Source organism: Synchiropus splendidus, chromosome 1, assembly GCF_027744825.2.
Source record: "Synchiropus splendidus isolate RoL2022-P1 chromosome 1, RoL_Sspl_1.0, whole genome shotgun sequence".
NCBI lineage: Eukaryota > Metazoa > Chordata > Actinopteri > Syngnathiformes > Callionymidae > Synchiropus > Synchiropus splendidus.
The window spans coordinates 56,420,615-56,446,859 of NC_071334.1; the positions used below are offsets into that span (position 1 = coordinate 56,420,615).

General features: G+C 41.4%; 1 protein-coding gene across 4 annotated transcripts in view; it reads right to left on the reverse strand.

Moving 5' to 3' along the window:
• Positions 1-2,193: 2,193 nt before the first annotated feature.
• rxraa (retinoid X receptor, alpha a) overlaps positions 2,194-26,245 on the reverse strand; it is a 78,746-nt gene continuing 54,694 nt past the window's right edge. For 2 of the 4 annotated variants that reach the window (XM_053855444.1, XM_053855434.1), the window contains exons 5-11: positions 24,306-24,485; positions 19,372-19,541; positions 13,832-13,961; positions 12,559-12,691; positions 10,259-10,350; positions 7,625-7,730; positions 2,194-5,744 (exon numbers count right to left, since the gene is read on the reverse strand). In XM_053855444.1, the coding sequence (XP_053711419.1) occupies positions 5,597-5,744; positions 7,625-7,730; positions 10,259-10,350; positions 12,559-12,691; positions 13,832-13,961; positions 19,372-19,541; positions 24,306-24,485 (959 nt within the window). In that variant the 3' untranslated portion in view covers positions 2,194-5,596. Of the gene's footprint in view, positions 5,745-7,624; positions 7,731-10,258; positions 10,351-12,558; positions 12,692-13,831; positions 13,962-19,371; positions 19,557-24,305; positions 24,486-26,245 lie in introns of all 4 variants that reach the window. The other 2 variants (XM_053855423.1, XM_053855412.1) reach the window with 1 other exon arrangement.

Genomic DNA, 26,245 nt, shown 5'->3' on the forward strand with positions numbered 1-26,245 from the left:
AGAGTGTGACGGGTTCGGACTCCAAGATGAACGATGACAAAGTACTCTACATTAAAAACTCAAGAGCTCCATATATCAGATAACTCTATGCTGAAAAACTTTGAATATTTGAAAAATGGTGTGTGGAAAACTGTCAATATCTCATCTTTCTCCATCCCTTTTTACAGTTCCTTTTGGACAGAGGTAGAGCCGTATCCATGATCTTCCTAGCTGCTATTTTGTCCAGAAGTGAGTTCAATCTTCTCGTCAATCTTCAGAAACCCGCTCATGGCACGCTTCCTCAAGGGAGCTTGCAGACTCCGTCCCCCGTCGGGACCGCTGTACCCTCAGTGGGAGCTCCAGGTAGTTTTGGATGCCCTGACTGAGGCACCTTTCGAGCCTCTGGACCATTGTGTCATTTAAAACATTGCTACTACTGGCACTAACAACGGCTAAAAGGGTCAGCGATCTATGTGCCCTGTCTGTCAACCCTGACTGTATTTCTTTTGGTGTTGATGGCTCCTCAGTCACCCTCCGTCCCAATCCAGCCTTCCAATCCAAAGTTACCTCTTCCTCCTACAGATCCAGATACATCACTTTGAGAGCCTTCATGCCAGCTCCACATGAGGAAGTGTCACATGCTCTCCTGCACACTTTATGTCCATTGAGGGCGCTTGCTACTTAAAAGAAAGATTTTCGACGTTCAGAGACGTTCTTATCTGCTATTGCGGCTGCCAGCAGGGGGCAGCACTCTCAACTCAGCGTCTTTCGTCCTGGCTGAGGTAAGCGATCTGCCTGGCTTACGAGTCAGCGAGACAGCCCGCCCCAGAGGGCATTTGGGCACAGTCTACGCGTGGCTTGGTGCCCTGGTGCGAGGAGTGCAGATGGAAGAGGTCTCTTCCACAGCCTCATGGTCTTCAGCCTCCACCTTCACCTTTGCCAGAGCCTATCTCGCGGATGCATCAGTGAACTGCATGGCCCATTCCATGCTCAGAGGAGGTACAATCCTTTGGCACTTATTACTCACTCAAAGGGAGGTGGATCACAGATCCAATCTTACTCCAGCATCATATCCACCTTTCCCTCACTATATGTTTTGTTTTCTCCACAGCTAATGTCTTACAAGCCAAGAAGATAAGACCAGAATTATCCCTATGGACACCTCCTTCCATCATATTAAGCCACTTGAACCTCTTTTACGGTGTTGTATTGGTAACAGGTTCGTGGCTCAGCGACACCTCGCTCGCCCTTCTCGCAGGCGAACAAGGCTTGCGACCTGTCCAACACCTTCACTTGGTGATGGACAGGACGTGGTTCATTAATTCTCCTTTTAGGAGTTTGTTTCTTACAGGCCAAGGAAGCTTTGGTTCACTATCCCTCTCCATTACAGACGCCACCCTGGGACTCTAGAGAGGGTTGGCCATGATGTATGAGGCTTATATCTTCTTGCAGTCACCCCTGAATGCTGTTGGAGATTCAGGCGTCCGGCTTCAGAATACATGTTCTGCGAGCTAATTCCATCCCTTCTCCCCTTTTGTCCTCACTTGGAGTTATGTTGGATAACAGAAACCTTGAAGGACCCTTTGAGTTTCTGAAATAATTTCAGTTATTAGCCGTTCCAAGACTCGGAGTGGGAGTTTATGGCTCCCACTCCGAGTCCCACCTTCTCCTAGGTCCAGTGTGTTGCAGTGTTAGGAGTTTTGTGGTTATGGCTCTGCAGGGGCAGTGTCCTCACTAGGTGGGGTTTTCCACTGCGAGGGGTCGTACTTACTCACTAGTGGCGGCTAGCTGGGGGTATATTTCTCCCCGTGCTTCACTCTTGGGGTTATCCGATTGCGAAGCCTCACTAGAGGGCGGAGCACACTGGCGGAGAACTATAGGTTACCACTTTAACCTTTGTTCTCTCAAGCGTGCAAAGCCCTCTAGTCTCGTCACCCAGCTACCGCACTGAGTGCTGATGTCGAATGTAGGATGAGGCATTATTATGCCACTCCCTTTATAGGGGCTAGTCTGCCCCCATTGGGTGTCGAGTTTTTTTCGTCAGTGCCGGAACAGGGTTCCGGAAGAATATCCAATAGCAAAACCTCACGAGAGGGCTTCGCACACTTTGGAGAACAATGGCCACAATAGGTAACCTACAGTTCTCTTTCGCTTCACAATGCCTTTGTAAACATAAGTCAGATGTTGCATCGAAGAACTCCTCAATTTGGTTTTCATAACAGTATTTATTTTCTCTCCATGAAAGATAGAACATTAAAGAACAACCCACAAGGAACGAAGGACAAAACGTTTTGTCTCTTTTGAAAGATTTTTAAAAGCAAGAATATAATGAAAGTCGACATTCCCATTTTGTGTAGCGGCGACAGGCTGAACATGGCAAAGAAAAGGCGAAACAGTCACCAAAGTGCCCCGAGAACGACTCGTCCCGACAACATTCACTTTCAGGTCACACAAGCTTTTCCACAGCGTACACGTCAGCCCACAGAAGAACAGGAAAGAACATCAGCGAGGGATAAATTTTACTTTGTACAAAAATAGATCTTTTCTCCACGTCGTCTTTTTCTTTTTTTTTTTCTCCAACGTCTGAGAATTTTAACGTCTATGCAACGAAGAAAGCGGTGATTGTGTCACAAGCTCAGCTTTTTCCTGATTACACTTATTTCAACAAACATTTTCAAAGCAACGGAAACATTTTGAGGGAATAGAGTCTCTCTTAATCTTCCATATTCTTAAACTGCTGCTGGGATTCTGCTGGTTGCTCGTGATTTGTCAAGGCGGTAAAAACCTCTGAGTTGAAGTTTGCCTGCAGACCCCCCCATCTGCCGACACTGACGATATTTAGGGAACAGATCTGCAGATAGATTCATTTATAAATATATACACATATACATATTAACAAAATATAGCTTTTTCTTATAAAGCGTCCATGTATCTTGTTGTGTGGGTGATCCTGTCTTTACTGTGGAGCCAGAGGCTTCAGAATCGCCCCCCTCATATGGCTTTTAGATACCCGCAATCTCCAATCACAGTGAATTCAAAGGAGGGAATTTAAAGGTTGGACATCCCTGGTGGGAAATTAGTTTGCAGATTTTCCAAACTTGCTACGACAGATTCTTTAATATAAAAGTGTAAACTGAAGCTGGCATTTGGATTAATCACCCATGACGATTGTTTAAGCATCGTGTAACCATTGTGTCGATATTCATGAAGTTATTGCTACTTTTTTTTTTTTTTTTGCACAAATGCAAGCAGTGATGATCTGATGGATGATTAAAACCCTGTGAGAAAGTGTCTCTCCGCCATCAGGGGGAGCTCACAGCTTATTCAAGTCAGGTTCCTTGCATCAATACTGATATTCTTGAGCTGTAACAAAGAGGGCAACTGTTTTTTTTTTCCCTTGTTTTAAACAGTGGATCGGAAAGCTTGCTTCACTGCTACAGATGGGACCGTCTCCCGGAAAGAGATACATAGTGTTTAAGGTCGTGAAAAGGTTTATGAAGTCTCTAAGGTGCCTGCTCTTCCAGTTAAATAAAAAAAGCCAGCTTTTCTCAGACAGGTGGTGTGAGGTTTATTCAAGGGGGGGTGGTTGTTTTGTTGTGATCCTTGACCGGATATCGGTTTGTTCACTACAAAGCCCTTCCATCACGAAGATGATGATGATAATACAGTCACAGCTGGTCACAGTCTGGCCAACAGGTATTCATGATATAGGATGTTTAAACCCAAAACCAGGCTGGTTTTTAGAGTCGTACGGGTTCTTCATCTTGAGATTCAAGATTGAATGACTGGTCCATGTCCACTTCAAATGTCTTGGCGTCTTGTTCAAGAGTGAGGGAAGAATGGAGATCAACTGGCGTGGCCTCGATGGGTCTGTCACAGCGAAGACAGAGCTGAGCCAAAAGACAACACATTCCAACTCTCACCGATGGCCACGAGCATTGGGTAGAAATTAGTGATGGGTTGACAGGGTTTCATAAAACAGTGTCCTAATTTTCCTGGGCCACCAGATGCTGCAGTATTCTCCCAGAAGAACCCGAGGAAGATTGTGTGGGGAGGGAACTCTGGGCTTCTCTTCGCAGGCTTCTGCGACCTAAATTAATTATCAGTAAAAATGCGGCTTTCACTGACATTTTACACTAGTGTGGCACCGTTCAGACTTCATATACCTCTTTAGCCTGTATTTGCGCAGCTTAAGCTGCCTCTACCTTGTGAATAAACTAGATATCTGACGTTTCCCAATAAACGATGAAACTAGACACATCAATAAATGAGCCAAACAATCTTTGGAAATGCACTTGATGCATAGATTAGCAGCCGCTGCAGCAGGGGCAGAGGTGGACACAAAGATATTGAACAACTCCATTTGGACAGAAAGACTCTCAATGGAGTGCAGAGAGCATGTGTTCATCAGAGGGGCGGAAATAAATGGGGCGTTACTTATTCAGCCCAAGCTGCAGCTCGACGGTACACATCCACCCTGGCTCTCCTTTAAGGAGCCAGACTCAATGCTGTGAGGTTAAGTGCCAAGTACGAAACAAACAAACAGATAATGGCTCTGCTGGTGTATACTGCAAATGTTTTTCAAGCCTACATGAGCGTCAAGATGCCGAGGCGGGATGGAGGTAACTTGTGTGTCGGAAACTGAAGTCAATACTGTATATGGTTGTAACTTTTCTGTGCAGGTAGATATGAGGTGATTTTAGAAAGCTGATTCCTGCCGAGTCGGAATCTCTTGAGTGTAGAGGTGTATGAGCGCTGTGCTGAAATTCACATCAGATGAGAGGTTGGCTGTATGACAATGTGACATCACTTACTCAGGAGGAGCCTCCTCAAGAGACAAGTCGGACCTGCTGGTTACGCTGATGCACATGTAGCCGAAAGCTAACGCCAGGCTAAGTCAGTGCAGCCTGTTTTCCCGCCAAGAGCTGCACAGATTGTACGAGACATGTTCCCCGAATCGAGGGCTGATTATCGGACATGGTCCTCCCCAAATGTTGCACAGTGCTAGTACAATAAGTTGCATTTGTTTGAATTGGGCAAAGACCTGAGTTTGGATTTTTTTTTTTTTGATCACGTGCAGTCTCGTTGACAGAATCCAGGTCAAAAACAGCAAGTGCACATCCTGACGAGTCAAGTCGAGTCAGGGAGGAACAGACGACCTCGGTGAGCGTTTAACCTCATTGTCCCTCTGCGGTCCGGTTCTGCAGTCCACGATTGTCCTGATCATAAAAAGAGTCTGAAGATGACATCACCGTTTTTGTCAGCAGATGTTAAAACACATCATCTCTGCTTTTCATGTCGAGGTGTTGGAACAGCAAAGATGCAAACCCCTTGGTTCAAAAATCGTCCTCTGTCCGTCCTCTTGTCAGTCCACGGCCGTCTTAAGATTCTCATATATATTTCTTATTTATAGATTTGTACAAGGTATAAAACAGATACCGACACTGTTTCCAAACGTGACGAAGAGATTCAAAGACAGGAAGGGAAACGGCCAAAAGTCACCACACTGTTCATTTGATGAAGCCTTTTTTTAAGTACTGCTCCCATTCCAGGGCTGCTGGGGGATTTAGGCGAGGGGGGCTGGCGGGGCGGAGGACCACTCGAGCCTCCTCTGCTATTATGTCATTTGATGAGGCGCTTCTAGCATCTCCATGAGGAAAGTGTCAATGGGTGTGTCACCGATGAGCTTAAAGAAGAACAAGTGCTCTAGACACTTGAGGCCGATGGAGCGGAGCGCTGGTAGCCGCAGCAACAGCTTTGCAAATCTGTAAAAAACAAAAACACCAGTGAGAAAGAGAAGAGAGAAAGTGAAATTAAATTAAAGAAAAGTTTGGGAGGACATTTTAGTTTAACTATTGTTATGGAGGAAACTAATAGTTTAAATAATCATTGTAATAAAAAAAATAACCAGCTTTACTATTTTTTTTACTACATAAATAACAGTCTAAATTAATTAATTTACATTTCTATTTCATGATTATTAACAATGAAACTACAACTTTTATTCAGACATCATGGTGCAATACTTCATACTGAAATATTATTCAACCAAAAAAATTCCACTCACATCAGTCACTTCAATGTCGCACTTTGTCAGAAGTAACGTTCCAAAAGTATATTGAACATTGTCACACAATCATTGTGAAATGCAACGAAGGCTGACAACATAAGCCCATTATTATCACAATTGTATGCAGGTTATATGTTCCAGTCACCGTCGGGACTGAACACACTGGGTGGACGCTGACTGTCGCAGTAATGTGAAACAACACTGTCCAACTATCCTTCATTGCGAAGTATCACTGCAGCAGCATGCATTCAATGGCTTTTCCCTTAATATCCATGCAAATGCTCTATGTCACTGGAGTCACGTCAAGTCCTTTGCTATCAAGAAATGGGTTCACCTTCATCGCATTATACTGAGACGTCTACCTAAGTCTTATAAGTTTGTGGGAATACAAAAGTACACACATGCACACAAACAGAAAAACACAGCTAAACAATTAACCCTTCGAACAAGGCAAACTGCTTTCGCAGCAGTGTCACTACAGAGCAACAAAACCTGTTTGCATAACGAACAAAACATTTCAACAGGTCTTAGACAATTAACAGTGTCTAGAGCAACCTGCACGAACAAAGGCAAAAATGTGGTGTAGGCGGTGGATTTCACCAGACTGGTTTCATCAGACTCGGTCCGTCTATTACCCAGTATATATTCAGCTTGTTAGCTTGGAACGCACCCTATGCGCACCAAACAAACACAGCAAATAACATGTATTTGGAGTTATCCTTCCATCATCACATGTATGACCAGCTCATCCACGAGCGACAGGCTTGTTGGCAATACACAAACCGTGCACATGTTTAACAAGCGACTATATGATATATGTTGTGAGCGCTGGCAACACACTACCTCTGGGTTGTGAATGAGTTAATCGCTAAATACTAACACGCCATATAGATATACGCATGACTCATAAGACACCAGGCATACACCCGTCCTCGAAAAAATATATATACATAGAGACGTCAGCATAAGCCAGCGAGAAATATACATATCAGTGTATGCTGGCTAAGGGGTCAAGGTCTGACAGGGCCTTAAGAGCTTAAATAATGAGTCTCAAACGGATCCACAAATCGGCCACTGTGGGTACAGGGTTTTGTTCCAACCAACCAAAGTAGCACCAGGCTGACTTTGGAGAAACTGTGTGCTCTCGATTGTTCGATACAAAAACCTGTACCATACCGTCCCATTCGTGGTCCAGTCTCAGACCCCAGTTTTCTCTGACAGAATTGAGCTCCATGCTTCCCACAGACTCCACTCCAAATGAAATAGTTTTCATCATCAATGGCAATCGATATTGTCTGTGACGTGCACATCAATCACCCGCGTTTCAGTCCTGTGGTCCGACAACATTTGGGAAGAGCAGGACAGGATAAGACCATCAGTAAGCCTTTGTGATTCCCAGTTAATGAGGACACAGACTGTGCCAGGTCATTAATACACCCCGAACACAGAGAACAGAGCAGTTGGTTTTTGTACTGTGTATAAATATAGAAGCAGTTCAAAAAAACAAACTTGTTCAACCTCACTGATTCAGAGCGCTACACTATTATTTTTTTTTCCCTTTTTAATCCGTCGTACCTCCCCGGCTGCTCTGGGTACTTCTGTTTGCAGTAGGCCTCTAATGACGCGTAGACTTTCTCTCTCAGAGCTTCCACCTCTCCCGGGTTGGACAAGCCTTTCGAGTCTAGAAAGGAAACAATGGTTAACATCAGTGGCCACAGAGCACAGAGAACGTTTTTGATCAGATGAACGTCGACAATAAAAAAAAAACTACCGAGTACCTCACTTTTCAAAGTCCCTGCTCAAGAGCACCACGACAGACAGGATGTTGGAGGATGTAGCTTCCCTCACTTACAAGTTGAGTTTTAACCCGCGCGATCATTTCGTGTCACCACATTCTGGGCTGCTCCAATTAGGACTGTGATTCCCGAGCGGCACTAATTTCAGCTTCTATGGTGCAACTCTTTGTTTAACACACACAAACGCGTCATTGATTAACATTTGTGATTCACAAAGCAATACACAATTGATGACAAGTGAATGAACATTTGTTGTTGCTGGCCGAAACTTGGGTGCAGTGTGGGAAAGGAAGTACTGTGGGCCTTTTTAGCCGGGCCGCCGCCACCTCCTCCCCCTCCCCCTCCTCCTGGTCCTCTCTCAGTCAGACCAGTCTGAACCCCCGAATTAACACGGAACGGAATCAGGCCGGCAAGTGAACCCGGGCCAGTGGGTCTGCAGGTGGCCTCACCAAAATGTGGGATACAAAGATCAGTGTATTTGGGGTGAACAGATCCACGATGTCCTCGGAGGGGCAGTGGGGTGCTCCCACTGATGTATCCACAGAACAAGCATGTTTATGGCACAAATGCACTTGAAATACTTTCATATATATATATATATATATATATATATATATATATATATATATATATATATATATATATATATATATATATATATATTCACGTGAATGTGTTGTTTGAGTCCTCTTCTGCAGAACAATGAACAGAATTTTTGCTGTATTTTTTCTTTTAAAAATTCTAAAAATGTCTTCTAAAAATAAGAGTCCAACACCAAGGCGATTCTGACATGGATTTCGTCGTGAAGTGTTAATGCGGTTTCATGAAACAGCATCCTAATTTTCAAAGGCCACTAGATGGCACTGTCAGCAGTATAATGTTTGGCTTTTAACAACTGTTTCGCTGAAACCTCACATCATTTCTAAACTGAGAGAGCCAGTAACTAAGCTCTGAAAACTATGACACTGTTTCAGCAGCGCTGTGAAACTGTCATGATACCTCATCTGCCCATCACCAATGATCAGTCATTTATAAAGTTCCTTTTTATTCAATAGAAGCACCAAAGTGTCTCTGTGTCCTTCTTTAACCTGAGCCACATGAGGCCGCACCACCAGAGTCAGAACTCAGTTGCTTTTATTTCAAGTCAATTTTAAATGAGCTACTTTGAACTTTTACTTGGGAACCTTTTCATATCGGTCATTTCACCTTTAGATGCGTGAGAGCTGAATTAAGTACAAGAACCTTTTCTGAAGTTGAATATTTTTATACTCGTTCATCCCTCCTCCATGCAATTTTTATCCCTAACACATTATATAATTCATTAGTGCAGCATTAAAGTCCCCAAAGGTGCCTCAAAAAAAAAAAAAAAAAAAACAGATTTTCATGGGTGATGCCACTAATAAGGAAGGGACTCTACATTCATTCAATAAACTGAAAAAGTTGCAGGTTAGACTAGTAGCATTTTCTTAACCTGCACAGCGGTGTTTAAAAGCCAAAGTTTTCTATGTGACCCAACCAAATATCGATGAGGGAGTTATGCCGTTTTTAACTTTCCGTGAAGAGTCACGCTGAGAACTTATTTCAGCATTGTCATACTCTGATCCAGGACAAATAAAAAAAAAAAAAGTCAGTAAAATACTTCAGTTCACAGAATACAAGCAGTGGCTTCCACAACCAAATTAACCGAAAAAAATGCAAAAAATATGTTGGATGCAACAAAAAATAGACAAATTTGCGTACATATTAAGCATGGCATTTATTATAGGAATTAATCACTTAATCACGGTGTGTTCAGTGTTTAATGAGCTTAATGATTGTATGACTCTTTTATGCAGTTTGTGTGCAAAAAGTAAAACATGGTGAAACCAATAAGATTGGGAAAAAAAATGTCTCCCTCGTAAAGCACATCCAAAAAATATGTACATTTTTCCAATTACAGAATTACACAACCTATTTTAGGAGGGTTTGCAACACATGTTGTGAACAACTGAGATATTGTTTACAAAAAACAAATCCTACGACGCAGGTCAATCTTATTACCAACTAATAATGCCCCCTGCCTCTAGATGGCAGTGTTTGTGAGAACGTGTTACCCTTCTTTACGTTGCATGCGTGGACAACTGTTTGCATGGGTGACCGCCCATGCAACAGTATGAGGAGAATGACAGGCAAAAATGGAAGGGTTGGATGACAAAATACATATAGACAAATATGCACATTGGCATGTAGGAAGTACAGGGCAGAACAGCAAGTAAAAAAAAAAGTTTTTTTGAATGAATGAACGAGCTTGGAATGGCTCCTGTTATACCCCATTTAAATTTCCTCAATGAAATTGGTACAAACAGTGGCATATAAAGTTGAATTGTTTGTTACTCTGCATGTTTGAATGAGCCTTATTTCTTCTGTGTCTTACCTGGGTTGAAAAGGACAATTGCTCGAAGACACCCCAGTTCTGTCTTGTCCATTTGCATGTCCCTCATTTTGGACACCAACTCTGTGAGCACCCTTCATGCAAGAGAAAGGGACAAAACAGTCAGGAACGCGGTCAAAAACCCAAAATCCAGGTTTGAAAATATTCTTAACTATTGGGCGACCATAGAATCGTGCTGTTTGGCAAGACGTTCACCACTGAGACCACAGGAAACAATTTCAGTTTAATTGCGACACATAACCCTCCATGTGATTCCCGAAAACATTTTAGCGTTGGTATACCTCAAAACATATTCAGAGACTTGCACAGCGTGCACACTCTCTAGCTGCAGATGCTTGAGCGGAAAAGTTTACAGGCCCGCAAAGTCATTATATTTAGGACATGGCTTTCATAAAAGGAAAGCCACAGAGTAAACACCAGTTGTAATTGAACACCCAGCACTCTCACTGCCTGTGTGTGACATCATCAGTGGGTGTGTGGATGGACTCGAACTTCTCACCGCTCTGTGACTCGGTCACACCCCTCCTTATTTTCCCTCTCACTGCCTGTCCTTTCTCTCCTTCCCAGCGATTTCAGACTAGAGAGTCAATTTGTGGCTCAATCTGATTTGAATTAAGACTACAGACAAGAGGGCTAAAAATACTTGAGTTGATCTGCTGAACACGAGACAGTCAGTCTTTCACGCAGCATCCCCATAGTTTGTAAACTCCACCAACAAGTGTTTTTAATCATAAAACACGCTAGTGAATTTGGTCCATGATTTGCAAACACCAGAAATATGCGTGCACCAAACACTCTAAACTTAGCAACGCCAGTAGCTATTCTGATAAATGTGTGATCCTGCTAAGTGACACATTGGCCTGGTGTGAGATTTCTGTCTGTCAGACCGCATGCTGGCCAAGAATGTCAACAATAGCCATCAGTGGGGTTGCAGTGAATTCCAGAGTTTGGCCTGAATGGCATGTGATTTTCAGGAATGTTACCACGTGAACGTGTATACATCGAAGTTGAGACATTTAATTTAAGAGCCCAGCACCTTCTTCTGCTGAATGCATTGTGTCTACTGTACAGTCACTCACAAACACCTAGGTATGCTGCATGTGTTACACGCTAGGGAGGACAATTCAATACTTCACAAATCTTCTTCAATTCAATTCTTCAGCTCATCTCTTCTTGTTGCCAGGGCAACGCTTTCATAAAGTAATAACGGGCTGGCATAATGAATAGAAATCCTTAAATAGGGCAAATATTTCACACATGCAGGGAACAATGTATTTTTACTCACCATGAATGACACCAAGTATTCAAGTTTTGAACAATGAAGGTGGAGTAATTCTAATGCACCATGACTGAATAAAGCACACATGGGCAAATGCATTAAGGTGAAGTTGTATGGCAGCTTTAACATGAGAAATACTGATGCACTAGGAATAAGCTTGGCCAATACTTTTACAGAATCAATATATATCAAGTGTTGAAATGAAATATATAAACCATTTATAATTGTAATGCTGTATATCAGTGAGCTACGGTTCATTCAGATAAATCAGCTTTTGACATTACATTACATTATGTACATATATATATTTACATATATATTATTATAAATATGACGTTAAAACTCCATGTCAAACAATCAAATTCTTATTTGAAGACATAAAAGCAGTGAAAAGATTCATATACTCAATAAAACAACAGCACAAGTATTTATCACTACTGGTTCTCATTGGTAATAGTTTTCAGTCACATTGTGCATCCGAACAGATACAAGGTCACACACTAAGTGTGAGTGGATTGAGTTAAACAGACACATTAAGATTTGTGAATTCTTTTTAAACACATGATGCCACGATACCACCTCTGAGGATGTGTTTCGATTAGCACATTCACATTTCTATATCTCCTCCAAAGTTTGTCATATCTAGAAAATTCAAGTACTATACATAAAACTGTCACTACAACAAGGACAAGGGGCTTCCTCACAAGTGTTCATTGAATTTTTCAGGACTGTGACCACTGATACATCATGCTTGATTTGTGAAAGCTTGACTTTTCTAGATTTACCAGTCTTGCCAAGTAGTTTGAGGGTTAACATCATAAACAACTTAATAGGTTATATACTGTTATCAATTAAAACTAGGACTGACATTGGTTTATTTATATTTTACTTCAGTTTCTGTGTGTCTATTTTCGTCTGTCTGTCAGATCTGAAAGTGTTTAACTGGAGCTCTTTCTCATCCAGACGAGTCACCACAAGGAAGGAGAGAGGAAAAAAGAATAACCTGTCAAAGATGGCTCCCACTCCTGCACTATGGGCGCTGTTGCGGTGAACGTGCAGCCCGGTAGCCAACAGGATCCCGTCTTTAACTGCTATTGAGCGATGCGAAAATGATGCAATGAGGAGTTCATTCCAACCTGAGGGGGAAAGGGAGAGAGGAATTGAGGAAAAGGGGAGAAACTCAAGTAAATCCCAGTACAAAAGTTCACACAGCATTCACGCAAAATGGAACTGACAACAAAGGGGGAATTCCAATGAATCAATTAAGCTGTGCTGTAGAAGCGTGCAGCTTTCTCAAGCATAGGCATCAGGTTATTACCAAGACATTTGAAATCATGCTTTCTGAAGAGACAAGCGTGTAAAAGGGATGAAGTGCGCCTGCCAACACAATAAAGACAACAGGCTTGATGTGCCAAAGCAAGGGCTCGACACCAAGAGCACCCAAGACCATAAGATGCGGGTTTTTGAGTGACAGGGATCCTTTAACTGTTCTGCCTGGCAACAGTTCGCCTCTTCTCCCCAGAGTTGAGTTGGGTATGAGTGGAGCTGGGATGCTTTTATCTGTGATACAGCAGAACTAAAGTGGTTATTTATAGAAAACCTGAGCGCTGAGAGGAGACGAGCTTTCCAGAATAACATCTCTCGCCGCGTTGCAGAACTCTGTCATGATGTAACCAATGATGGAGACTGATCGGATGCCGTTTTTATTTTAATCAACGTACAGGGTGCGTAGAAACTATGTTTTTACCCTCAAGGTAGAATGAGAAAAATGGTTACATTGGAAGAGACAGTCAGCAAACAAGGACAACGTGGATGTGATGTAGAGACACAAACAAATACAAATGATACATTGTATTATTCATTCTTTACATGGAAACGAACAAAACTTAATTTTTCACAGCTTCAAGTCAGTTCGGTATCAATGTCGATGTTTGTTGTGTTAAAAACTGAAGAAAAAATGAGCAAACATTTTTGTGGACCTGCCAATGGCACTCAGTGGAATGAATGGAGTGTTCCCACTGTATCAATAGATAATGTCAACTCTCATGAAGAACTATTTTGATAAAATGTGGATTAAAATGTTATTTAGTTCATTAGTGTATAGGTTATGATTCAGGACACATAATCCACAATGAGCGCTTTAAATGAGGAACTATCATATGTTAGTGTGAGTAAATAAGTAATGAAGACTAAAAGTTGTATCTTTTTGGAGCAAGTTCAGAGTGACATGTCCAGCACAGAGAGGCATGAATCAGAATTATGAATGTGAGACAAACCTGCTCGTAGGAGGATGACCTGGTCGTCCAGCGGTAGTTCAGAGAAGTGGGGGATCCTCTTGGCCCACTCCACTAATGTGAAGAGCTGTTTGTCTGCTGCCTGACAGATATTTGTCACTGGGTCATTAGGCTGCGGGAAGCAAAGAAGCAGACGAAACGGTGTTGAGAGAGCAGAAGAATAAAAAGTGTTGCGGCATACATCTGTTCAAGTTTGCATTAGCATCTTCTGGGTGTCTTTTGGCTGACTGCCGAGTGTCGGTTTTTTATGTCTTTCTGAAGATGCAGCCCATAAATAATATCCTCCATAGAGGGGAAAAGTAGGAGGACAGAGTAAACATTGATTCTGTCCCAGCGTGTGGAGGAAATACCTGCCGAGAATTCTTGCTGAGTTTTCCTTTTACCTTCTTTGGGGACCTTTCAGTGGATGCATTAATCAGAAAGAGAAGCTGAGACGCAACACATTACCTTTAACTGACATTTGAAATGAACAGCTTCTACTTTTTAAATCATCAAAATGACTATTTTGAAAACAGAAAATGTTCCACTATTATCATTTATTTGACCATTTTCCACTTATTTAAACCACCATTTTCAAAATTGGGCATTCAGTACCTCATGACAATTGAATAACCAAATCTACTTCTACACATATATCTTTTAAGGCTTATTCACAGCTATAAAAATAAACATAACAGACTTTGCTTTCTTGTGTGCAATATAATAGAGAGCGTATTGCAGTAACGTGAAACCCGAAACTTTGAGGACACTCGCTGTGTACCTGCAAATCCAAAACCATTGCTCACTGAAAACCATTTGGTCATTAGAAACAGGCGCTTCCTGTATGTGCCGGAAGGTGGGTCACCTTAACTAGGACTCTGAACCAAACTTAAACCTAATCATAATGAACCAGTTATTTTGACGTCTTCATTGTCAAATCTTCACCGGTGCGTACAATGCAGCATCCACGCCTATCTATCCTTCCGTCATTCATGAACCTAGCAGACTTAGATGAGAGAGGATCTTAATTCCAACCAAGACAGAACCCTTCACCCTACACCAGCTGAGAATTATTGTCTCAGAGTCATTGTCTCAGAGGAGCTGGGCCTCACCTCGAGTGCTGGAGCAAATAGCAACGCGATATGCAAAACTGCAAATATAGCGTCTTTATTTAGAGCACACTTGCTCACTTCCTTCGTGTGCAATATTAATGTGCTTAAAACAAAGCCATTTCTTCTTCCCATATTATTTCAATGTGCTTCATTTGACAGCAAATGCAGAGACAAGGGCTGTGTGTCCTTAACTGTCCCGATAAATCATATTGAGAGGCTTTATTCCCTGTCCCACGGGGAGCTTAGGAGCAGTGCTGGAATCCTAATGCAACACACAGCAACCTGCACACACTCTCATATGACTAACTCACTAAAATGTAAATCCATCTGGGCAGGGGGAGAAAAATCCCAAACAATAGACAGTCTCTGATGGGTAATTTACTGCCATCCATGGAAGGCGTGCCACGGGTGTCTCTCTCTCTCAAAACAAAGACTCAATGCATATTCCGCCGAGCATAATTTTAAATCATGTAAACATCTTTAGACTCAAACATATCCCCGTGTGAACCCCCACTCTGACACATAACAGTCAGCAACTTCTCAGCAACTTCCCCTCACCAAATCCCACCGATCGATGCTAAAAGCTCGAAGGATCCCAACATCAACTGCAGCTCTCGGGAAAAGATTAGTTCAGGATGAAGGAGAAAACGTCCCTTCAACCACATCCTACTGTTCCCCCACTGCCCCCCTTTTTTGATAGCACACGGGCCAAAGACTATCCCATCCTATCCTCCATGTTCCTCCCTGCGGTGTGAAACTCATTCTGACTGCTGAGTATCGCATCTGAAAAAAGTTAAATTGCACACAAAGGCTGCACTGTTTTGGAAACTAAAAGTCGTCTACTTCTTTCTTTCAGGGGGTTGAATGAAAACAGGCGTCTTATGAATATTTCAGCATCAGATCACCATGGGTGATGTGGACGGTGCTGCTCCGTCTGACAGCACCACTTCACTTCAACAAACACATAAGTTGAGCTAATTCCGAGCAAAGGGCAGCCCCAGAACGAAACATGGGGAAACAAAACGGGGTTCGGTGTGCTACAGGGTCGAGCCACCTCACCTCGAGAGAATACAACTCCCGGAGTTCTCGTTAAACACGGACTGCCTCATGAATGTTGCATGGCTATCTTAGCCGTGTTTACACTGACCCCGTTTCTCTGCCTCTGTTTGTGGAGACGACAAGGGAAGGGATCGTACGCTTTCCTGTAAACTACTCTTTCCTCAGGCATCACACAACTGTACTCACTGTTGGAGTGTTACCGAGCCACAATGGAGGAGCCCACTGTAACCTCAGAGCCAATAACATTAGCTTTGATGTATGAAAGGACAAACGCCCACATGGGACTGTCTCACACCTCTGATGGAGGAGCTCAGACAATAACTGCGCAGCTCACACAAATGCATGAAATGCTTAAAAGCACAGAGGTTCTGCACGTTACGTGATGTATCTGTATGCACACGTTACTGCTGTGGTTGGATCATTCCTGTAACTTAGTGCAAATGCCGAGCTTGCATACTATCCCATGAAATTTTCATCGTTTGAGAAGGGGAGACGAAAGATTTGCTTTTCAATTTTTCATTATCCTGCTTGAGCCAGACTGTACTAGCGTGACAACAGAGAACATTTGGGGCTCGCACAGATTAGTATGAAATGATTTACTCAAGTGTCCCACTTTTTTTTTTTTTTTCCCAGAAGGAGGACAGTAAGCTCATACGTCAAGAGTGTGGATGAATCATCAGCTTATTACCATTTGAATGATGTCAGCCTTGATTTTGGAAAAGGATAGAAGACCTTACAATGCAAGGAGCCTTCATTACTCCACAAGACTTATTTCACGCGGAGTCTTGTAATTGTCACACACAGATGATTTGTGTATTTTGATGCATTTTTGAGAGTTTTTAGAACACCAAATGCACAGATTTCAATAAAATGTTTAAGGAGCACATGATTCAATTGTGGTGGTGTCCCAAAATCCACAAGTATTTGTTACTCTCTGTTGGGAGAGTGCTGTGTCAGTACCAAGTTGGTCTGCTCGTGGAATGTGTCCTAACTGTCGTGGCACGATGACATCACGTCCAGCAGCTACAATCCAGTTTTTAAAAATATTGTAATGAGCCAGAAAAACTTCAAATGAAAGACTTGATGGTTTCGACCACACAACAAACCTGTATATCCACAAAAGATAAAGTTTCTCTGGCTCATTAAAAGTTTTTAAAAACATGATCGTGGCTGGTGGGTGTGACGTCATCATCCCGTGGCATGTAAGACACATTCCACAAGAGGACAGATTTGGTACCAACAAGTATTACAGTAGCTGACATTACTTATCATCACTTATCATTGTGTAGCACAAGAACTAAAAAACTACATTTTTATAACACTTGTTTTTTTCATTCTTGGCTCTTTCTTTTCAAAAACAGACAACATAAGCCGCTTTGTATAGTACTTTTTAACTGCTGTTATCTTTCAATGAACAGGAAAAAAACACACAGATAGTGATCAGCACAAAATGTGAAACGACAGTGGTGTCACATGTCATCGCAGATATTATGTGAAAATGTTCAATGAAGGTTAAGAACAGCCTCAGGATCAAGAGCATCTTTCCCTGTCTTTCTCTCCCGCATGCCCCCGTAATCTGACCGAGGACTCATTAATAGGGCCTGGTGAACTCCTGTTCTGGGTCACCATGAGATAAACACACTTTATTCAGTTTGGCCAGACCCCAGCCATTAGACAGAGGCAGCAGTCCTTTTCATTGTGTATGTTTGCCGCCCGGGCACTGTGCTTCATTGTAGCACAAGGTAGCAGTTCTGAATGGAGACCTAACGGGAGGCAGAGTGGAGGACATGATGGGTTCAGGGGATGCACTTCCAGTCGGACAAGCAGGCATGTAGACAGTCTTGTCGACATTCAGTGCGCCAATTTACCAGAAGGGTCACTCATTATTTTGTTTTCACAGTTATTTTTAAGCATTATAATTAGTGACCTGTAGATTCTGATCCGTATATATGTACAAAGCAATGTCCCAAGTTGCCCTTGATGCACGGATCCATCCATCCATTCATCCATCCAAAAGCTGTACAGAGGTTATGATGGTGTAAAATGGTCGAAGTGGATTCTTATTCACAATGGAGACTTGTCTGTGCTTTGATGATTAATTTGTCCGATGCACTTAGTTTGACCGCTGTCAGACTTCTGAATGAGCCATTCTCAACTCACATATCACAACTATAAATGGACCAGTGACATCAGTTGAGGCTAATGGGATCCCTTAACACAGTCACAAATGACATCACATGTTGACATAAAGGTAGCACTCAAATTGTCTCAAGGGATAACACAGACATACAGTAGATTCACTTTGAGTTTTAAATATAGCAGATTTAGATGTTGAAACAGCATGAGCAGTATTCTTCATTGATATTATCTTTATTATCTTTATAATTTTTACTAATTGGGTTTTTATATTATCTGCATTGACTGACCGTGTTTTTCATATCAGCTACCTTTTAATATCATTGTAAACAAATAAATTCAATGACCCTTGGTGATATCATCTTCAAATGGAGCACTACAATATTTTTTAAATTCTATTTTCACTCACCTTTTTGGAACACATTTTAAAAATTATTGTATGGGTATACCTTTGAATGTATATTAACCACAAAGCAACTATTGAAACCACTGAACACCTGCGCTTCAGTATGAGAGGTCTCCCTCATGACTCCCAGCGTTTTCTTCTTCTCCCCCAAATGTCAGAGCTCATCTCCTAGATTTCCAACTGCACCCGTTTAAAATGGCTCCATTTACTCACATAACATTTCTACCTTGACTTCACAGGACATTTCCCTCCCCTGAAGCAGATGAATCAGGAGCCCTACCCCCCTCTGTGTCTTCTCTCCCTCCTTCTCAGTTGCCTCCTTTGGTAGGCTACTGCACGGCTCCTCTGTTTCTAATGTTCCGGCAGAATTCCTCAGAAAGCTGAGGCTTTGTGGGAATGCTTTCAGGAACAGTCTGCCTGTTGTATTATTCATTACTCTTGTCTCCTCAGTGTCACAGACATCCCACAGTGCCCAGCTGATGCAAAGGGGAAAGACAAGGAGACTAACAGAGAAAGAACTGTTATGGGGGTGAGCAGGTAAAACACCTAGGCCATAAGCAGCTATGCTAAAAGGAAGTACGATGCAGGGGAGCTTCACACATAAAACGTTTTTATTAAATTAGAATTATTATTATTATCAATGAACAAGACTTAATTGGGAGAAATTAACATATCAGCGGGGTGACTGGACATGTTTTTAAAGTTGTGGATGTTTGAAATCTATTTTGAGACAAAAAAGCAACTGCACAGCTGTCATGTCAAAAAAAAACAAAAAAAAAACAGAATGAGTATTCATTGGCGGAATGCGTTTTCATTGATGGAGAACTCACCGAGTTAGATGGTACGCTGAGGTTGGTCTCAATATAGGTCTCTGTTTTGGGCTCCACAGCCTCCTCCGCTTCCAGAATCTTCTCCACGGGCATGTCCTCATTGGCACAGCTGGTAGACTCCACCTCGTTCTCATTTTTCTCCTTGGCACGCTGGCGCTCTTCTTGAACGGCTGCATGTAACAAAACTGGTTCCGGTCACTACTGCTGTTTTTTGGTTGAGTAGTACAACTTTAACAAAGTTTTTTTTTTTTTTTTTTTTTTTAAGTTATTGTATATACTCCAGTGAAGGACAAATGAAACTGAAAACCTTGTGTTAGGTGTACATAGGTGGTGCTCTCATAATATGAATTATTTTGATGGCCAGCCAATATCAATAACCAGAGAAAACATAAGTGATTATTACACAAATCACAAATTCCAGAGCGGATTTGCAACAATTAGCGCGGTGGCGATGTTTGGAATCTTACCAAAACTACAAAAGTAAATCATGTCGATGATGAAAACGTGCACTCGGAAACTGTGAAGCTTTCCAATACATGATAGGGGTTTGAGACCAGGTTAGTACAAACATATATCCCTCTGCAACAGACTCACTATCAAAAGTTCCACTGCTTCCGCTGTTTTTCGTTCGATATCAGCATGTAATGCAGATAGTCATAACGCATATGCAGAGGGAGTGACTCACACATGGTGTTAGACTGCTGCGTTATCTACTCATCTGTGTAGTGTGTGTGTAGAGGGACTCTTTTTCTGGCTGTTCATCAAAGAAATGTGTTTTTCATGTGAGCTTCATGATAGTGGCGTCTTACACACAAATCATTTATAGACCCATGAAAATTGTATGGTCTGTCATGGCTTTGTTTCACGGTGCATGATTACTGTAGCACATATGTAGAGGAAGAGGCTCTGTGTGAAAGTTAGGCATAGTTGGGCATAAATCAATGAACACTTTGTTTCAGTAGATTTTTCTACAAACTGGTTGAGTTGCGGTGGTTGTGTCATGTGATTAGCTTGGCAAAGAAGACACAGGAAATGGTCTGTGTGCTGAGCAGACAGTGAGACTCACTGCGGTTGAAGAGAGACAAACCACACCTACACCCTCAAGTCAAATGGAAAAGATGCATTTATGCATGCGAATGTGTAAGAAGAAATTTACCAAGCTTAAGACAACTATATATACATATATATATATATATATATATATATATATATATATATATATATATATATATGTCAAAATTTGTCATTACTGCAATCATTTGGTGCATCTGGAGATCATATGTATGTATCACGCACTGAGTATGCAGCCTGATCAGCCTTGATACTCTGGTTTCAATTCCAGGTCCAGAATCTAAGAGGCCGCGGTGGTGATGAGGGGGGAAGAGGGTTTTGTTAAAGGAGGAGGAGAAGGAAAGGGGCCCCAGTTTAGAGGAACTGCTGTCTGGTAGTGGAGGTCAGCACAAGGGTAGAATACTTGTGCTGGAGTCAGAGAAAGGTGAGGAGGGCTGAAATCATGTTAGCTTTATTTTCCCTCCTCCTCTTCTCTACTGACTAGGAGTACATAAATTCATTTAATCCTGTTTTTCTGTGGATTCGCTTAGCCTTTTGGGCAACTGCCACCCTGTTCTCAAACCACGGCCCTCAGGGCGCAGGGAAAGGCTGAAGTAGCACGGTGAGTGAAGCAAATGGTATTTGATAGAATTGCTCCCTCAGGTGCATATATATATATATATATATATATATATATATATATATATATATATATATATATATATATATATATATATATATATATATATATATATATATATATATATATATATATATATATGTAATGAGTGTGTGTGTGTGTGTGCGCGTATGTGTGTCAAAAGTAAGCACAAGGTAGTGGAGGCCAAGTAAGGCCAATATAGACCAACCTCGGAAACACAGTGGATCGACATCAACAACAGGCTTCTGAACTGTCCTGTTCCATCAACCCCTACAAAGTCATTTTTCTGGCAACACCTCTCCATCTATGAGTTTCAAGCCTGCTGATTATGACAGTGATGGATGCCACTGATGTGCGAAAGCTGTGCTTTACAGTCCTGTCAGGAGTGCTAATATTTTAACACTTTCAAAAGGTGTTAAAATTCACACCTCTTTCTCTGCTTATATTCCAGCCATTGCAGTGGGACACTTGTGCATGGATTCTCTAGAACACAGCTCTGGAATTGTCAAATCATGCATCTCCTCAGTGTTAACACATCATCTTCCCTATCAAAGACAAGGTGATGAGCATTGTCTTTTCATCCTAAAGACTCAGCCAAGGGCAGACAAAAACTGAATTCAGATACACTATACAATTGCAAGTCTGAATTATCAAACAAACTTGCGACTTCTGACTCAAGTCAGACCTACAGCTTTTAGGATTCTGGTATTTTTTAAACTATAATGAAGCACAGCAGTAAAAGCAAACCGGAATCATGAAACTCTTCCAGATCCAATCGTTCTAGCTAAGCAAAAGCTTTCGTAGTGTTACACAAAATTATTCCTGCTCATAACATAGTTATGAAATCAGTGTTTAAATCATGAAATACAATATTTATGATCTTGTGCTCCTTTTCCATTGAACAACAGAACATGAAAAGCTGACTCGACGCAGGGAGTGACCCAAATTATGTAACTAAATGCATAGCTGTTCAGTTGATAATGCTAGCAATGTCCTTCTCAATGCAATTACTTTTCACTTCCTCCACGGAAAACATAACACTGATTATGAGAGTCACATAAATTGATATTTAAGTCAGGCATGAATTGTGGAGTCCATAGCAGCAATACAATGTTTCGCACATCTATTATTAAAATAATTTTACCCTTCTTTCAACTGTTTGTTTCGCTTTCAATCTAACTTCAACTACCAGACAAAATCTAATCAGGTAATAAGAATAAAGTTAAAGAACCAAGTAGTCTGCCTCCCAAACTTGCGCTCAAAATAAAAGCTGGTCTGATCTAGTTCTGAAAGTTCCATATTTATTTAACACATTAGTGGCATGCATGTGTGAATGTGACATCCAGAGGTTGCAGTGGAAGCAAAAGTTGAGACAGATTTTTTCTTGTTTTCACATCTACAGTCTATATTGCACAACTCCCTCAGGAACTGCCTGTTCTCGCAAACCTGTGCTGTTTTCACTTCCAACAGTCGGGTTTCTTTGGGGCAATATGCATTATTTGCTTAAAAGTGTTTCTTGGAGCAGAAAGTCTCTCAATATCGAGCGGCATATGGTTGCAATGCACAGTGCGATTTGACTAAAGCAAATATTTACAGAAAATGTGAAGGATCATAAATCAGCCAAGGGCAACAATGTTGTCCAAAGAAAATGGTCAAGATGGTTTTCACAAAACTATGTATGTTGCTTGAAATTGGACACTACAGTATTACAGCCATGTTATGATTTAAGTTGCTGGTAAGTCAGCTGACTGATTAATCACTAAATGATATAAATGCCTGGCGGTTCAGATGGTGCGATGCATCGTAGCCTACTGCTATGAGTGTGTGAATGTGTGCATGAATGCGAGAGTCATTGTCAAGCACTATGGTAGCTGGATAAGCATGGATAAGTAAGAGCCATTTGGACTTTTACCAATGTGTCTAACATTTAGCCCAGTGACACGTTATTTGCAGTTGTTTCAATGCACGTCAATGGTTCTATTCTGTTTCCTGACATCTGATTGAGATCTGAGTGGTACAGTGGTACCTCGGTTTTCGAACGTCCCGGACTTCAAACAAATTGGAGTTCGAACAAAAATGTCAACATTCTTTTGCTTCTGATTTCCAACAAAAATCCAGAACTCGAACGCCCCTGAAAAAAGCGGAAAAAAACATAACGTGCGCGGACCGATCAACCGACCATCAACGCGCTTTGTTATTGTGTATAACGCAGCCTCTGTATGCAGACGTGTCCCGTTAGCTACATTTACTGACTGTTTTTTCTTCATATTGAGGTGTAAAACCTTTCCTGTCTCCGCACTGGACCGTGGTGGAGTGACACAGGGGAGGTGCTCGCTCTCCACACCTCCGAGGCTGGAGCCTCACTCCAGGGTTTGATGTCCTGTTGTGGGCTGGAGCTGGGACAGGGATGAGGCGAGTCTGGGACAGAGCCTTACTTGGTTTATGACTTTGTCACAGCCAGACTGCACAGAAGCGCACATTCAGAGCTGGACACGCACCGGGCACCTCTTCACTTCTGGAGAGACGTCACTCACTCGGCAACCCCTCCCACATGCAGCGGCCACACACATAGAGGAACAGCGCACCTGCAGCAGACACTCTACATTCACTCCTACAAAAGCCTGTTTTAAGGCTTGGAACGCATTATTTCTTTTTCCATTAATTGTAATGGGAAAAATCGATTCAGATTTTGAACAAATCGCTTCTCGAATGGCCTTCTGGAACGGATTGTGGTCGAGGACTGAGGTACCACTGTACTTACACATGGCACGCACATCTGACTTGAGGATAAAAGATTTGTGAGCATGTGTTTGTGGGGACAAACACATGCGAGAAATCAAGCTTCATTTATCAATTTTCGAAATTACAATATTAAGTGGAACGTTTCTCTGGAGAGTGTTACACATTCAAAGATATTATACAAAAAGGTTTTCCTCCACAACAGACCTCAGTCATATTTAGACAAACCAACTTGAGCTACAAATAAACATTACTGAGAACATCATGTGTTCTGAAGCGATCCCAATCTCACAGCTTGACCTACATATACGGCGCCTGAAATCAGATTAAAATGGCTGTTCAAAACTATCAAATGCATATTTACATCCACTTGAATAAGGTCACCGACAGCGGATTCCTCAAAGCGAAAAGTGTCCATAGTGGATTAGTACTGATGTGAATGAAGGGGTAAGTAAGACATTATCCTCAACGGTATGTGCTGTACCTTCTCTCTTCATGCCCATGGCTAAACATTTCTGGTAGCGGCAGTACTGGCACCGATTCCTCTGGCGTTTATCAATCACACAGTCCTTGTTGTCACGACAGGTGTAGGTGAGGTCTTTTCGTACGGTCCTTTTGAAGAAGCCTTTGCAGCCTTCACAGCTGTAGACTCCATAGTGTTTACCTGCATTGAGAGAGAGAGAGAGATTAATGTCCCATTATATTTCCCACTGATGGTGAATTTTAAAACAGCAATATTACAGAGAATAAACAGTTCATAAGAATATGCCTCTATAACACTGGTGGCTTTTGTGTCCACTGTTAATTCTTCTCTTGAATAATGCCCTGAAGATGAGTTAAATGAATCATGACTCGCAAATAAATATTTTTATTTTCCCCTCTAGGTCTAAGCAGCAAGTATGACGCATCACGAAACTAAAACTGTCCGGTGAATGAGAAATCTATCTGGAGCCTGAGTTTTTTTTTTTTTTTTTTTTTTTTTTTTTTTTTTTTTACAATGAAAACACTGGATCTATTGTAGACTACATGGGAAAGCTGAATTGCACCACAGAGCAGCTGATATACTTAGGTTTTGTTTTGCTTTTATATTGATACCTCTGAGCTTGATATTTGGCTTCTTTTCTAAACCAAATGTCAACATTTCAGTTGACTGAAATGGTTTATTTTGTGTTCACTCATATTCAATTGGTTGCAATTGCGGTTGGAGTGTGAAGGCGATTTTAAGAAATAGTAGTAACAAATGCTTAAGAAGAAATGACTTTCATAGTTATTCATTTTTAATCCCAGAAGAACCAAAAATAATATGTATTATCAATATCAACTTTGACATTTTCGTATCACGACAACCCTACCCTCCTTTAAGTTGAATTATTGCATTTCCATTTATATTATTGCAAAGCTGTTAACTGAATGCACAATGTGTTCCTTTTATATTTCAATTTGGTTGTTGATGACACACAGGGAATCTCCAATGTTCCAACCATAGGAGGCACATGATAAAGCATCATGGGAGGTGATTATTTAGAAATAAATTAATGAACAATAAAATGTACAAACACAGATGTGGTCACATCTTTTATGCAGGAGCGGATAGCCTCCGTCACGCTCACACATCATCACATCACATTTCAGTTAACTCAAAAGAACTGTTCACTTTCTTCAACAAATATGAAAAACAGCCCTCCAGTGTCAACTACAAAGACATCAATGTACACTAGGAAAGTCAAACATTGAACTGTAGGAACAAGAACAAACACATGTTTTTGACTGGGGGGAACTTGAAAGTAAAGGAAATCAAAAAGGGCTAGAGCTTCAAGAGGCAAGATAGACCAGGGTGTCTGAGAGTTATTTCCAAATTTTTAGAGAAGAGGATATGTCTGCATTTGCAATTGAAATGCAAGCCTTCTGTTTTATTGCACATCCATTAGCATGACTTTTCAACTCACTTTTACAACGAATCGTTATTGAGGCTTCCTGTAGTTTCAGATTTCACTCACAGGTCATACATTTCTAACTAAACTAAATGCAGTTCAAGTAGTACTTTTCTGGAATAAGTTTGCGGGTAATGTGGAGATCTAAAATGTCCTTGCCACACATTGTCAGCACCAACTGCTATTGCGGACCTTTTGGTGCGTCTATCTACATGAAGTATAAAGGTACCAAATCCTCTCCATGAACTCGCTTTATAATCCGCTTCCCAGAATTTTAATGTGAAGCTTGACATTTTTTTTTTAATTCAATTGCAATCATTGGACTTGTAAAACGCAACACTTAATTAAATATTATTCAATTCAACTACAATTGTGGTGAGGACATTTAAATGGATTATTCACTAAATCTATTTATTTTTGCCTTTGTGTTGATGACAAAGTAAACTGCAAACAAAGTTAAAACAAAATACATCATATATGTTGCCTGCTCTAT